Genomic DNA, 17068 nt, shown 5'->3' on the forward strand with positions numbered 1-17068 from the left:
TTATTTATTGCAATGCTATATAAAGGGCCATCCACTTCTCAAAAAAGCCAGTTCTTGGATCTCTGTGAACAAAGCAAGTTCTTTTTCCACTTCTCAGAATGATGGTTATTGGATGCTGGTAAACAAGCCTCTCCTCCTCTTTCTTCTTCTTCTTCTTGTGTAGATGTGTGTACCAAAGTGTGTGTATTGAGGTGATGATCAGTGACTTATGTCATTTCTCCTCTTTTTTTTTTGTGGCAATAGGTATGGTAGCTCCGAAAGGACTCTTGTTCTGCAGGCAACCAATCTGCAATTGTTGTGCATGTGCATGTGAGAATGTATGTGTATTAAGGTGATGATCGGTGACTTGCAATGGTCATTTATCCTCTTCCTTGCATGTATTCTGTGGCAAAATGTATGGTAGCTCTGGAAGGCCGGCTGTTCTGCAGGCAACCACTCTGTAATCATTGCGTGTATATGTGTGAATGTGTATGTTAAGGTGATGATTTGTGACTTATAAGGGTCATTTCTCCTCTTCTTTGTAAGTCTTTGTCTCTGGCAATAGGTAAGGTAGCTTTGGAAGGCCTGCTATTCTGCAAGTAACCTATCTGAAATCATTGTTAGATGTGGAGGAAGAGGGGGGGATCTTTCGGTCCTATTGATTCAAGAATTCCTCTAAGCCGCCCCCTCCTCTTCCATGTGTGTGAGCATGCGTGTATTGAGGTGAGTAAGGTTCATTTTCCCTCTTCTTTGCATGTCTTCTTCTCTAGAAGGAATAGGCGAGGCAATTCTGAGAGGTCTGCTGTTCTGCAGGTGACAGATCTGCAACCATTGTTTGATGGGGAAGAGGTGTGCAAACCTTTCAGAGGTATTGTTTCAAGAATTCCTCTGAGGGAGGATCTTTTGGTCCTATTGATTCAAGAATTCTTTTGAGCGCCTCCTCTACCTCGTCTTCCATGTTTGTGTGTGAGTGGGTATGTATTAAGGCGATGATGGGTGACTTACAAGGGTCATTTCTCCTATTCTTTGCATGTTGTATTCTCTGGCAATGGGCAATGCGGCTCTGGAAAGTCTGTTGTTCTGCCGTATCACGAACTTAGCTGCAAGCTCATCACAAGGGGTGCCCGCATGATCATGGCACGGTGCAGCGGAGGGTTTCAATTGGGCCAAAATTTGCAATGCTCCTCGATATTTTGGAGCCCTTAGGGTGGAGTTTGAGTGGATGCTTGGGCGGGTTTTTTGAGGGGACTAATTGTTAGCCAAGGCACACATGGCCGTGGCATGATATCAGGGGGCTTAGGAAGCATGTTATTTGGCATGGTGGTGGACTGCCAAGATATATGTGGATACTTGAGGATTTATCTTGGTCGAGGAGGGGAGCGGAGCTTTGGTCGCATTCCTAACTTCTCCGGGCTCATAGGATGCAGGTCCCTCGTGTCACGATTGCAGGCAAGGCGGTACCATGTTCGGATGGTCTCATGTGGAGGAATTCGGAGCAATGTTGGTCGAACGAGCTGGCCGCATCACGTGTGGAGGAATTCGGAGCAATGTTGGTCGAACGAGCTGGCCGCATCGTGCAGGGAGCGGTTTCTAAGAGGTTGGTCCTGGAGGAACTGTCCGGGCTATCTTATGCGTTCTTGAGTTTTGTGGTGGAGCTAAGAGGTGATAGGAGTACAAGGATTGGCCAACTTTGATAGACAAATCTCTCCCTGATGTCTTGCGGGGATTCCTGGCTGGTTAGTCATGGAGTACAAGTGTGGCTTATGGAATATCGGTCGGATTATATGCCTTGGAGCTGCGGCAAGGATCAAAAATGGCCAAAAGGGTCACACGACAATTGGGTGCAAGAATCAACTAGTCAAATATATTTACTTGATGAGTAGACCAGACCTGGATGACAATATCATGGCAGTGCATGATGTACGAATAGGTAGCGCACGATGTAGGAGTAGGCTGTGGACATAGAATGTTGGGCGGTATGGCCGTGGACAAAGAATATTGGGCGGTATGGCTATGGACCTTCGGGACTGTGGTAGTGCGTAGCGATGTGCGAACAAGCCGTGAACATTGTTGAGCGATGTGGCCATGGATGGGAAGGTCTGTGAAGGATGCAAGATCGGGATTATGGCACAAGAGCTTGTGGGGAAGCTTGGATAGCGGAACCTGGGAAGGCTCGAGCGTGCACGATCAACCGTAGCTTTATGGGGCTGTGGGGCATGTCAGCTTGGCAGTTCGGCTAAGTGCTATTAGAGATGGATTTACTTGAGCCTCATGCATAGCAATGGTATTGCATGGTCGTGTCATGTGAATTTCGTCTGTGTATTCCTGAAGGCAGCATGATGGCTTGTGGATCAGTGGCGTGATGGTTATGTCCTGTCGTGGGAGTACTCTGAGAATTGGGGCATCTTGGGTAAGCATCACCCCATGACAACCGGCAACTAACATGCATCCATTGTTAGATGGGGAAGAGGAAGGGAATCTTTGGGTCCTTTTGATTCAAGAATTCCTCTAAGCCTCTTTTCATTATCGCGGGGTCCTTCACTTTCTTGTTCCGGTTCATGTTCTTGTTCTTCCAGGTGGGTAATAGTAGTGACATTTTGCTTCTATCTCTTTTATTCCTCCTTATTTCTTTTTCTCTTGTATGTGGAGGCTGATGATTCCTGGAGGAGGGTTTGTGCTGCATTGTGGAGCAGAAAATGAGTATTTATAATGGCGAGGCGATCTTGTTGGATGGTCTGCTGCTCTGTAGGAAACCGTTCGCAGCCATTTCAGAGAATCACAGACAAAAAAAAAATGCTGGATCAAGTGCTTATAATTTCTTATTATGAGTTGTTCCTGTGGTTTCCCAAAGAATTCATAGCATTTGGAGGCTGCTGAGAGATGGGTGCTAGGGTGAATCTGCTCCCTTCCAAGGAAACTATTTGAGTTATTTTCTTCACTTTTAACAGGGATTTTGGTCTTCTCTGTATAATGGTATTCCTTTTTCCTTCATTCTTTTTTTCCCGCACTTTCCCTTTGGTCTCTACAGAGTTAGTGGTAATCTGCATTGCCTGTATGCTTTTACGCTTCTGACGCTTGGATTGTATTCCTGTTACTCTCAAAATAGTGTATAAAGGCCTGTTGCATAAATTTCTATACAACTTGTTTGTATCTTGTAGGATTGCTTATCAATGGAGATTATTTGTTTGAGTAATTATTTGACACATGTTGTTCATGACTATTTAAGATGAAAACATAAACTATTTTATTATTTTAAATTCAAGAATTACCAATTATTTTGTAAAATAATTTCCAAATATTTGGGAAATATGGAAATAAAATGTGAAGAATATATTCATTTTAATTTGGAAGGCCTGTTGTTGTGTAGGCTACTATTATATCTCATCAGAGACTGCATGAGGTTTCTGGTAACTGGGGTCAGATGAGCCTTATGTTTTACTCAACTCCACATGCCGTTTTTATTTCTAACTTTTTTGTTTGCTTTGTTTGTCAAATATTGTGATTTATAAGGTGGTTTGTATATCGTTCTTGTCTTTGTTATGATGCTCAATCAACCTCTATTATCATTCTTTCCGTTAGATATCTGAGCTAATAATGAGCTTTTTTTGATGGCCCATGGATGCACTGTGCATATAATACTCTTCACTAAAACCAAATAGTAAGTAATAAACCATTCAGTTTGCTGTTTCTGTTAATATATTTTAAATTAGGATTTTCAATCTGAGAATCTTTACTTTAGTGCATGTCAATATACATACATGTCTGCAATATAAATTTGTAAATGTGCATCGACAAAAATTGAATCTAAAAGCATACATTCGTATATAAATATAATTATACATGTTTTTGTGCTGGATTTCAATGGACTAGACTCAAATGGTTTGGACTAAATTTAAACATAAAAAATTTCATTTATATATACGAGAAAATGTAAAAAAATGTATGGGGTCAGGTCTCTTTGGTTGGAATTAGTTTTTAAAGAATTCAAATTGAGACCCAACTGATTTTTTTCAGATTCAAGCTTCTCCGATACCAAGCTGGATTAAAAAAAATATATAAACCAAGCCAAACAAACCGGCTGGGATCTTTTTCTGCCAAAGCTAAACAACTTAAACTTACCCAGAATTTTCTTCTAAACAACTTAAACTTACCCAGAATTTTGTATTTCTCTATATTAAAATCCATGTCCATGTCATACTCCTATCTATGGATACATCTTTGTGATCTTTGCCTTATTTCTCGGCCCATCCGTACGTCCAGTTGTTCTCTGCGCAGCCAAATTTGCTTCCCTATACTCACCGTTTTATCAGCCTTCAGTTTCGGATCCGCATCTGGGTTCATCTCGCTGAGGCGATTATTATAATCCCGCGATGCCCTGGGGTGCGTCGTCGTCCCTTTAGTACGAGGAGAAAAAAAAAAGAAAAGAATCCATAGTCTCCTCGCTGCAGTTAGATCTCCTTCGTCTGATCCACAGAAGAAACCCCCAGTTGTCCGATCTTGGCCATGGAGGAGACCGCTTCCAAGACCGGTGAGTCCCCAGAGCTCCCGAACGGAACCGAGGCGGAAGCCAAGGAGAGCGGGATGGAGCCCGCGGCGGAGGTCACGGAGCGCGCAATCGCGTCCGAAGAAGCGGCAAAAGAGCGGCCGCCGGCCGGCGAAGCCCATTCCTTGAACGGCGAGGGGAGCCGAACGCTTACGATGAGGGAGCTCCTGAACGAGCTGAAGGAGGAGGAGAAGGGGGCCGGGGAGAAGGAGAGATCTGGATCCAACGGCGGAGATGCGAGGGGGGAGAGTACTGCGGCGAGCTCTTCGTACAGGTTGGTCTTTTTCCCGTTTCTCATTTACTTTCTTAGCTTGTGAAGCTCGGGAAGGTCGATCTCGTTGATATATAATTTGTTTTGAGACAATTTATGGATTACCGAGCTTTGAATTGGTGCTTAGCTGGTGATCTTTGAGAGAAATGATCTCACTTTGGATCAGTATTGGACAATATCGAAGTCAACTTTTATCCTGAGTAATGAACTATGCCGGTAAATGGAAGGCAAAAATGTATCAGTTCTTGATTAAATTTACTTAAAGTTTCAATGATCATCTTTGCTGGTTTTTCCACTACAACTGGGAACTGTCCGTTTGTTCTTTTTAAGGCAATGACTTCTAGTTCCATTTGCTGCCAATTAGTCCAGGAAGTCGTGAATCTGCCACAGTAATCAAAATGATAACCTTGTATAACTTCTTATTTCATTTGCTGTCAATTGGTGTGGAAGTCATGATCTGTCACATCACTCGAGATGATATCCTTGTGTGCTGTCGGCGTGCTTCTTGAACCTTATAATTCAGGTTCGCTCAAGTCTAGTTCCTGCATGCATGTGTCTTCTTAGCTTTTGCGTTAAGACATAACCTTAGCTTTTGCGTTAAGACTCTTGATCTTTTTGAGTGTCTTCTTATTTTCCATGTGTTTATGCATGCCTTGTATAAAGACTGATCCATCTTGTATTGATGCACCATGTTGTTAGGATGCAAGCATATCATGGAACATAGAGGTTCAGCTGATAATTGCTGTCTTTCATACTTAGAGATGCATGTGATGCTTTCTTAAGTCATACAAAAAGTTGAGGTCTAAGCCCCAGAAACTATCAGAAAACAACATGATCTAACCTTCTTCACTTGCCTCTGAAGTTTTGCTTTTGACAACTGATCTTCTACTCAAATCACATGGATCGGGTAACAGTTGATATATTTTTGTAGCATGCAAGGCCATCTTCTTGGTAAACAATCTATAAATAACATCGATTGCATTACTATCATAAATGACCAAATTTCCAGTTAGCACATCCCATGTTGAGTGAGTTTATCAGTGCCACCAGGTTAGAGGTGTTTGAACTCTTGTGTTTTCCTTTAATAGGAGAGTGCTTTTTTGCTAATAAATGATGCAAATCCATTTTTTTTTTTCATTCTTCACCTGTCAACTTTCTGTTAAAAGTTTCTTGTACTTTTATCATCCATTATGTGTAGAAACATGCACCTCCATTAAGTGCAATTTCCATGACAGCTGTATACCTTCCAAGGTGACCTTGCTAAATGCGATTTTTTCCAGGTCAGGCTTCTTAAATCTTTCACCTAATTGTATAAGGTTATCCTCTTTATCATGTTCATGAACATGTGTCCATGGTCTTAGAGAATTACTTCATCCTGTGTTTTTTCCTTCCTATGCATGAAAATTAGCGTTTGCCTCATGTGATGCACCAATTTACTTCAACAGAAAAGAAGTCACAATTTTTTGATATTTTCCCTTGTAAAAGGGAATAAACTTCATTTCTGCTAACCTCCATTTTCGTTCCATTTCAGCCAAGATGGTTTGCAACAACATTATATGGGCCAGAATGATGTTGCCATGGACTTGATCAACAATGTTACTGGGGTGGATGAGGAAGGTCGCTCTCGCCAGCGAATTCTTACTTTTGCTGCTAAAAGGTATATTTTGTTATTATGCTATCATTTTGTCGTTGAAGTTCTAGCGTCCAGCACACTTCTAAAGGAATTCCTCTACTTAGATGTCCCAACTTTAGTTCTCATCATGGTCTAGCTGTGCCAAATTTTAAAAAGCACCTTGTCTTGTCTTAAATCTGATGTTCATTTTGATGCTTGAAGTTAGTTTCTTATCTATTCCCTTTTTGCTAGGTATGCTAGTTCCATTGAAAGAAATCCAGAAGACCATGACGCATTCTACAATTGGGCGCTAGTACTACAGGTATGGTTCTGAACTTCTGTTTGCTTAAATTCTCCATTTCAGTGCTTATAGGTTTCAGTAATAAATGATAAATGCATAACACTAGTAGTATTTGTAGGTTCCACTTGTGGTATTTGAAGTATTCTTGGATATCTCATGATAGGAAATGACATGACTGAGCAAAGCACACATATGCTGTTCTTCTTACATGCATAACCATGGCTATAAACATAACTGTTAAGCCTTGTCCCATGTTAGCCCATTTAATAACCTACTTGCTTATGACATGTTAAAAAAAGTTTGTCAGAACATGTACATGTATCTATTTAACTATGCAACTGTTTTGGCATTTGTAGGCATTGAAGTTAAAAGTGGGTATGAAGCATGCGAACTTTATCTATTCTACAGATATCAAAAAACTAGCACGCAGGACGTATTTTATATGATGTATGGACACATAGAAATCTCTTGTATCTCCTCATTAATCAAAGAATTCTTGTATGATCTTTCATAAGATGCAACTTCTAACTTTGGTTGAACATGCTAATGAAAAATATATTGATTAACAAGTATCAGCAAGATGAGTCGCTACTATCTAGTTCATGAGCATACACTTATGTGCTATTCAATCTCTCAAATCATTTTTCTCACAATTATTTGAAAAAATTGGCATGTCAATAGTTGCTTCATATGCCACCAATTTCATTCTATAATCGAATGGATTTCTCAAGCTATCTTTAGTCATTCAGTTGTGGGGTGATCAGATCAGTTTCTTTCAAGAAGCTCTTGTATTATAAATATATATAATACCTACTGAAAATGCCAATTTTAAGCTTCCTTTTACTAACGATTTCTGAGCTATATGATATCGAGATCATCGTGTTCTATGTTTGGACTTTTTTTTTTCTTTGATAGTGGATGGCAAAGCAAGATGATTAAATTATAATAACCTAGGAAATCTGAATATTGAGATACTAATAAACAGATGATTGTCTGTATCAGTGAAACCCGAGATACAAGCAAATGTATGGGTAAGCCTAGTTACACTGTGCGTTTATATATTCTCTTTGGTACTCTACAATTTTCGATTGACAAACCTTCATTTTTTGCTCTTGGGCTCTGAAAATCTGTCTATTTAACTTAAAAATTCCCTGTCATTTCAAGTGGATATGGTTGGGTCTTATAGTGCAGTTTGTTTCTATGTGGGATTTTGGTTTACATAACATTGTTGCTGTCTTCTTACGGGCTTTCGTGGAGCTATCATCAAGTATATATTTCTAATATCACAGAAATCACCAGTTTTTTTACTATTTAATATTCCAGAATTTATTACAAATAAAGCACAAACATGAATGGATAGTAAAACTGTTACTAGCAACTGGTATATAGTTATAAAAGATTAATATGATATGGGAAGAATGTTGCTCGGAGCAAATCTCTGCACCATTAACTTTAAATGAGAAACCCTATGTCACTTAACTTTTTCTGTTAGTGCCATTGTTATTATTAGCAGTTGCCAAGATGAGAATAAAATGATGAATGCATTCTAATTTCTTAAAATAAATGCATTCTGTGACTACTGTTTATTTGTCATTTTATATCAATGCAGGAGAGTGCAGACAATGTGGATCCGGATTCTAGTTCTCCTTCTAAAGATTCTTTACTTGAGGAGGCTTGTAAAAAGTATGAAGAAGCTACAAGACTTTGCCCTACACTTCATGATGTAAGTTTTTCGGTTCATTTAATTATTCTAGTGACATTTCAAAGAATTTGTCTGAGTTGTTTTTTTCTTCGTTTCAATTGCAGATTATATATTCAAGTTTCTTTGAGAATAATTGTCTTGTCTTGTTCTGATTCAAGATGTTGTTGCAATAGAAGTATATTTATTATTAATTAGCATAAATTGCAACTCCAGCTTGCACCATTCAACTTTCATATATCATGGTCATTTAAAAAGTAAAAAAAAATATTAAAGCTGTTCCTGTATGTAAGTATACACACTGACCATGATAAACATTTTACATTGAAATCCTACACATCTCTGGCATCTTAAAGTCATTATAGTTTGAGTTCATGAGTGACTTAGACTGTGCTTTCTCATACATACGCTTTTAGTGACATCCTGTTTAGAGAAATAATGGAAAGGCTCTGTAAAAAGAAAGGAATGTGCATGGGTTTCATTCCGCTTGAAGAAAACATGTGATTGATTACCATGACAGGTATTCAATGGTCTTTAAGTAGAAGGTGGAAAAAGTTTACTATGGGATGTTATAGATGTATGATGGAGCTATGACACATGTTTAGTAGTTATAATGAGTTTTATTAATTTCCTAATGCTAACAACCTAAATCCAGCATCAACCCAGATAATCCCCTATCTTGTATGTATATTAGCTGACTGCTAATTTGGAGGATATCTTTGCTTGCAATTTCCTATATACTTGTTTCTCGAGACAGGTTTATTCATGCTTTTGCTGAACTCTCTCTCTTTATTAGAGGGTTGTGTTTCTATCTACAGCTCAAGAGCTCTTACATAAGGAGTCTTTCATTTAGAATATGAAATTTTCGGAGCAAGAATAAAATTTTTCATTGTTGTAGTCCTTTTAATATACTTAGATGCAAGGACCACCTCGTATCGGTTGGCGGTTGGGCCAGTTTGGTACCGTGATCGGTACGGATCCCGGTACTGATTCGTTACCGTAAGCACGACCAATTTTTTTTCAAAAATATTCAATTGGTAATAAGTCTTTTGAAGTTTTTTTAATGATTTTGAGTGTAATTTGTTGTTTTTTTGGTGTTTTCTTGTTATTTTTTGATGTTTCTATGATCTCGGTTTAACCTAATGATGCATTTTATTGTTTTCAAATTATACAAATCATAAAATATTTAGCGAGATGTTGCATGCTACAAAAAACAATATAAAATATCCTCAATTTAAGTAGCAATGTAAAAAATATAAAATAATACAATTATTTTTATGCATTTAAAGTATAACATACATATCGATATTTAAAATTGGGTTGAGTGGCGATGACTCTCGTAGATATCCGGATTATAAGCATAGTCAGGAGGCATATCAACCCACCCCTCTAACTAAGTGGCGGTGTAGTCTTGTACGTTCATCCCGAGGGGCCCATTCGAATATACCAGCAACAAAATTCGATCCGTAAGATGCTCCGAGCTATGCAGGATAGTAGCTACCGAAAGATGCCTCATACACTATATCCATATCCATATCCATATCCGTATGGGTCATAGGCTGCCTGTGCCTGCGAATAATAGGATCCAGTATACGACTCGGAACGTAATACGCCTATGGATCCTACTCCATGTACGAGGTCATTTGCAGCTGCATCGTATCCTTCTGAATGACCTCGAGGAGCCGGTCTTCTATATGCAATTGTATTCTCAAAGGCTCTACCAAATCGTGCACCATGTTCCTTATCCTGTGTAGCATGCATAAACTGGAACTCATCAGTGTATCAAAGACAATCCTGCGGTTGTCTTATAAATAATGGTCTTCTGTCCTCCACTTCCTCCATGGCCAGCAGATCCATGACCACTAGAACTATCATCGCTGCTACTCCAGGACTTCTCGACACTCTTTATTGGGGTTGTAGATGTTTTTAGTTTTTCTTTTTTAGTATGCTGGGCGGTTCCCTTTTTACCCTTGTGCCCCTTTCTGTCTAGCTATGTCGTCCTGCTGACTGAGTCGATCGGGTAGCGCAGTGGCTTCATCTAAGCATCTCTCGATCATATCTTTGAGAGGATATCTCGGACAAGGAGTCATGTGCTGACTGGCTCTCGTATGGCTGTGGTTGTGGCTGATCAGCTGTAGGAATGCGTGGAATATTGCGCTTAGCCAATTGTTCTGCATCGATCCTAGCCTCGCTAGCTACGAAATTGGCCGGTCGTGGAGGCGATCCTGGCTCGTCAAGCTTCGACTCCTGCTGCTGGCCCACAAGCCATCCGATTATAGGATCATTCTCATCATTAATAAAAGCACTATGGATCGGATCTGTATACTTGAGCTCCACTTTTTTCTGAATGTACTTTAGCCTCAATCTCAGATTATAGTGAATATATACAAGGTCGTTGAGGCGCTTCGGTGTCAAACGGTTCGTTTTGCCTGCTGTGGATAAGGACGAAGGTGGACCAGTTGCGCTCACAACCACTCGAGGAGACCGTCTAGGAGAGGATTTGGATAGCTACCCGTTTAAAATTTTTCGCGAGCAACCCAAAATGAATTCACCATTCAGCAATAAACACATTGAAGAAAAATAGATATAAAATAGTACCATATAAGTAACCATCTAATGCCAGATAAATGGCCTCCTGATGTGTAACATATCTTGATTCATACTTTTCTTAATTACGACAGCTGCTCGCTGTCCAAAGCTGTCACTGTCCTCTCTAAATAATTTGGTCTATAAAAAAAAATTGTATTGTACTATGTTAATAATAGAAGATACCGGCTAACTTACACATGTCACTAAAGTTATCTCTTTTAGACATAGGGCTGCAACTTCTGGATCAGGCTCCATCTTGTAAATAACATTACTTAGAGCGGCCAGAGGTTCGTCATCCATACCAATTCTAGTTACACTGCACGAAAATTGAGGATTCAAGTAGTATGCTACACATAGAGATCGTCTTAGTAAAATTCTATAAGTACATGAGCAGTCTAATTTTTAATATTTTTGCTTACCTTTTAGATGCAAGTTTCTACCCATTTGGTAGTCCCGCTGCTGCTCAATAATGCTGGCGTATTTCTGGGCATGGGCTGGATCTGCCTCTATGATCTGAACCTTTGCCTTCTCCATCATGTGATATAGAAAGTCCATCTGGGGGTATCTCTCGCTATCTACGGTCCGAAGCACTTCATACAATGGTCTGATAGCCTTTACTATCGCAATGATCCACTGCCAGAATGTCTACCGCGTCACCAAGTCTTCAACACTACTCTCTTCAGTGTCGTGTGGGGCATATCTACTTTTCTGCCACTTGAGACTGACAAACATCTGACGTAGGGATGCTTTCTTCTCAAAAAGGCTATCAAGTGCAATGTAGTTGGTAGCAAATCGTGTGATTTCTGGTCTCAAAATCTCTTCCTCTGCATACCTTCTCATCAGTGAAAGGACCCAGGTATGGTTATAAATATACTTGGTGATAGCTTGGGCTGTCTTCATTGTCTGCTGCACCCTACGAAAGTTTGCAAGTCCATCAACATGAGATCGATACAATGTGCAGCACATGAGGTGTAGAAAATATATGGCCGCTGCTCCATCTCTTCGACGGCCTTATATTGTGGCTCATTATCAATGATGACCTGCACGACATTCTCCTCTCCTACCTGATCAATCATCTCCTTCATAAGTTTGAGGATATACGTGGCGTCGTGCACCTGATTATAAGTATCAACCGACCTGTGGAAGAAAGTCTTTGTATTGCAGTATATCAGAAAGTTGATGCTCCGCCTGGTAGGACCGGTCCAATCATCACACATCATAGTTAGTCCATATGTGGGCTACTTGCTCTTATAGAAGGCAATCTATTTCTTTAGCTGCTTATTACTGTTAAGAATCTCACAGTAAATGTCCTTCAGGCCTAGAGGATTTACACCGGGCCCAACAATCTATATGGCGGAAATGACATATCTGTAGGACGTATTGTTTGCCACATTCGCTGAGATATGGCTAAAGTGGAATCATGATCCTGTAGCTTGCTCCATCCTTTTTCTTATTCTTTTTCAACATTGAGTCAACCCTCTGCTGTTTCGAATCTCTGCTGGGAAAGACATGTGAATCTAAATCATGGATTGTTGTTACTGGTGGAGTCTTTCTGGATGATTTTTTTTGCTACCAAAAGCTCCCAGCATAGGTTCAATTCGGCTACCACCTCTGCTGATGGCCTCCTTCCTTGGCTGAGAAAGTCCTCCTGAACTTTGGATCTGCCTTGTTGCTTGCAGAACCGAAGCTCGACTCATAGTACAAAGGCCCAAATCGAGCCCTATGCCTGGCCACCTCATCTAGCTGCCACTGATTATCTAGGCTCGCCTGCATAGCAACCTGAATCTATGCCTCCTTTGACTTCCTAGAGTGATAGGAAGATGATTCTGCCGCTCAACTGTCCACCTCCACTTTCTTCTTCTTGGCAACCCTCTCTTTCGCTGCTTTGAAATCAGCGAAGTATTTCTTCATTAGTTGTCGAACCTCTTATAGGCATTTTTGACACAGATACATTGAAGTAACTACTAGCTAAGTGCTGCTTCAACCTGGTTACCCTTCCTCCTTTGAATTCTGTATTGCACCAATTGCACTGCCAATGGTGTCGGCCCGAGTGCATTTGTCCATGCTCGCAACCAATATCGTGCTCTTGGTCCTTCCTTGATGGCTCCATTCCTGTAGATTTATCAAGTACGCCAGTTTATCAATTATTTAAAATTAACAAAATATTAATACGACGACAATAGTTTTTTTACCTCAAAAAATACATCCAATTTATCTAATACATAACCCTAATTTTTCATATTTTTTATTTATGTATTTTTAATAATTTTTAATTTAAAAAATATATTTATATATCATAAATTGAGAAAAATTATGATTTCTACCTCAGAAATTATTTCTGAATTATGTAATATGTACTACTACTTTTTCATAATTTTTGGTATTAATTATATATTTTAAATTATTTTTTATTTTAAATTATTTTTTAAATATCAATATTTAAAAAATTAATTTCAGCTCAAATTTATGTAGAACCCAACAATGGATGCTCCATATATTTTTCTAGGCCCTCGAACTTGCATAAAGGCTATGCATTTCTTAATTTTTTTAAAATTTAGGCTGAGGCTGCTGTGCGCATAATCGCATCAAAACTTGAATAAATAGACACCAAATTTTTATAGAAAGTAGCTTGCATGCCCCTAAATATGTTTCTGATTTTATATTTTTTTTTAAAAAAATTATCCTTTTTTAGTCCAAAAATATATTTTTGATTTTTAAAAGCATTTATAATTTAAAAATTAAATTTTTTATGTCAACATGTATATCATTCATAGGTCTACAACATATAAAAAAATTGAGCCCAAATCGAAAAATTTGGCATGATCTTCTCTTATTTTATAATTTTTGAGCTATTTTTCAAGCCTCCCTCCAGAAAAAGAAATGAAGGAGATAGAGAAGAGGAAGCACGCCTTCTTTAATCTTGGCTCTTTCTTCTGATAGCCTGAATCGGTGTTGTTTGTGAATTTTTTGGAAAGGGGAAGCGACAAAGCCTGTGTCAAATTTCGTTAGGAAAACCTTCTCGTGCCTTCCTAATGCCACTGAAAAGAAATTTTAAAGGCATCTTGCGGCCATTGTGACATTATTGCCACAGTGGTGCCAATAATGCCACAGTGTGGCTTGACTCTGTGCGAACCGACTGGTTTGCACCGAGTCGGCATCAAATTGGCCGGTTCCAGCCCGAAAGGGGTTGGAACTGAATTTAAATAGCAAACCGCCCCAGTTTCGCATCGGGTCGGTTTAGTATTGCCTGAACCGGCAGTTCGGCCCGGTTTGACATACCGTGCTTGGATGTATTGTTAGGGAGAAATTATCATCTCATGCAAGTTAGGTTCCTCTTATGATCCCCCGTCCAGGCATGTTAGTGTCCAGTTTGAGCTTATCTGTGTAGTATCTTAACCTACTAAAATAGCTTGTTGCCTTTTGAGTTCTATTCTGCTAATGGTACAATCATTGGTTTTACTGTGCTATTAAATTCAAAACAAGCATAGATCTGGATGGATGATTGGAGCCCTATTTCTTAGTTTACATTTCTTTGTGTGCTGACAATTGCATATGATCTATACAGTTGCTCACCTGCTTTTCATTCTCTAACAAATCATTCTTCTTTTCATTAGGCATATTACAACTGGGCTATTGCTATCTCTGATAGGGCTAAAATGCGTGGTCGCACCAAGGAAGCTGAAGAACTGTGGAAACAGGTTGAAACTTATTGACATTTTAAATTTGTCCTTAGTGTTTTGATGATTTAATTGCTGATGGTAAACAAGTTCCAAGCTCATGGTGTATATGATCCTATGGTATAACATGATCATGGTGCCCATTAATTCATCATAATTTTGGTAATGGCGTCATTTGGTTGCTTTCCTCACAGACAAATCTTACTCTTATTGCCTTTCTAATTTCACAAAATATCATTTTGTCATGTTTAAATACAATATGACAGTCATCTTTCTTGATGATATTATTTGTAAATCTATTTATAGAATACAATGACCCAGAGTTTTTTTTTTTTTTGTTGTAATTTCTTGCTGCAAATGGATTAAGAACTGATAAGACCACAGTTATCCATTAAAGTTAGCAATATGCAGCTTTTGTCCATGACTTGATAGAGATCCTGCTCAAAATATGATAAGGAAAGCATAATGTTATCAGAACGATATATATTAATAAATGCAGTTTGATGTGGAATGTTCCTTAGATCCTTGCTCAAAATCTGTGGCAGTTAACATATAGTAAGTTTGTTGGACATTCATGGTTCAGATCATCTGGTCAGATGTTGTGATTTTTATTATGTATCCAGTTGACTCATTATTATGCTCTGAGATGATGACTACTATTCAAGTTAATAATATTATGGCATTACTTTGGTAACTATTTGTCTATTCTTCATTGTTGTTCAGCCTGATACATCTATTCCAAGGATACTTCTTAGGTGTATGAAATCATAATCATTCAATTTCACAACTGACATCCAAATTTGCTGTTGCAGGCAACAAAAAACTATGAGAAGGCTGTTCAACTGAATTGGAACAGTCCTCAGGTATGCTGTATGCAGACACATGTTATCCCTGCATTATTGTACTCATTGTATTGTTTTATCTACATTTTTCTGTCTCTGTTTATACAATTTTTTTCTTTCCATGGCAAGGTATAATACTTTGTGTATGCACAATTTAACTATATTCTTTTTACAACTATTTTATGGAGACAACATTAGATTTTCGAGCTGAGTTTGTCTAATGACAGTTGTCAGAATTGATTTTGCTTGCTCATTTGAAGTTTTCGGTTGCATTTAGTGGTGCAATCCTAGTTATACGTGAAAAAATCGTAAGCCCTTCTGGGTGAACAAGCTGAGAGTTTGTCTAAGGACAATTATCAAAATTTATTTAGCTAGCGCATGTGATGTTTTTGGCTGCATTTAGTGCTGCAATCTTAGTCATATGTGGAAATATTCTTGAGTCCTTTGGGGTGAACAAGTTGAGTATAATATAGGATGAGTTTCTATCAAATCTATGTCTCAATCGAAGACCTAAATGTATATGATTCTTCCCTGATTATGTCAATCTTATGCATGACATTGTGCATCTTAGGTGGATTTCTGGATACAGAAGTTGTTCCAACATCTATTGAATTTTGAAATATTTAATGATTTCTGTGCTTCAGTGCAAGTGCTGTGCTTATCTCTAGGTTCATTTAATGAATATATCTGTTCCTTGCAAAGATGGATAGTAGATTAAACAAATACCAAAAGTAGTATCCTTATTTGTTCTAAACAAAAATGGATACTAATTGAATATTAAGTATATATTTATTTGTTCTGAACGATACAGATGTGAATTGGATATTGAGCATATCCATGGTTTTTCTATCCAAACACAAATACAAGGCAGATATTATTTTGGATATAAATTGGATTTTGAGCAGAATTCAATGATAAGAATTGACATTAGTTCACGTAAAGAATATAAAAAATGAAAGAATTGCAATTTAATATTTAACTGCAGTTTTGGCAAGCATTTATTTATTTATTTTTTTGCTAAAATGGCAAGCATTTATTAAAAGCAAGATTATAATCATAACTATAAAGCCTTATAGAAAGCAAGAAGTAGATCATAAAACTCTAAACATAAAAATCATTTAAAAAGGAGAATAATTACTACGTTACATCGAGAATCCGAATAATCACCAACACTCTCCCTAGTTGATGAAATATGCTCATCCATGTTAATAATTGGAGTCCCTAAGTACATATATAATAGAATAATAATGCCAGTTAAAATGGAATGAATAATTCTAAATTAAATACTCTCAATAATGTCATCCAATTATTAAAGAGAAAGCATGAGACTATGAGAGAGGAGAGGAGGGAGAGAGACTCAGAGAGTGATACCTATGCATGCTAGAATGCTAGTTGAGTGAGGGGTTGCTATCCGGGGGGGAGTGGGTTGTGAGCTGAGACTAATCCGAGAGCCCCGGGAGGTGGAGGTGGCCGAGGTAAAGGTGTGTCTAGCCAGGGAAGAGGGAGCTATTTGCCATGGACTGAATCCCTGAAGGAGAGACTCCACTGCCTAAAT

General features: G+C 38.5%; 1 protein-coding gene across 3 annotated transcripts in view; it reads left to right on the top strand.

The window, feature by feature from the left end:
• Window positions 1–4193: 4193 nt before the first annotated feature.
• The window catches only part of LOC103717375 (protein HLB1), a 28954-nt gene continuing 16079 nt past the window's right edge, over window positions 4194–17068 (top strand). For 2 of the 3 annotated variants that reach the window (XR_605664.4, XM_008805730.4), the window contains exons 1-6: window positions 4194–4796; window positions 6325–6450; window positions 6658–6727; window positions 8316–8429; window positions 14609–14692; window positions 15484–15534. Coding sequence is in view for 2 of the 3 variants with exons in the window: in XM_008805730.4 (XP_008803952.2) it covers window positions 4483–4796; window positions 6325–6450; window positions 6658–6727; window positions 8316–8429; window positions 14609–14692; window positions 15484–15534 (759 nt within the window). In the remaining variant the exon portion in view is untranslated. The remainder of the gene's footprint in view (window positions 4797–6324; window positions 6451–6657; window positions 6728–8315; window positions 8430–14608; window positions 14693–15483; window positions 15535–17068) is intronic. The other variant, XM_008805729.4, reaches the window with a different exon arrangement.

This window comes from Phoenix dactylifera, chromosome 2 (assembly GCF_009389715.1).
Source record: "Phoenix dactylifera cultivar Barhee BC4 chromosome 2, palm_55x_up_171113_PBpolish2nd_filt_p, whole genome shotgun sequence".
Taxonomy (NCBI): Eukaryota; Viridiplantae; Streptophyta; class Magnoliopsida; order Arecales; family Arecaceae; genus Phoenix; species Phoenix dactylifera.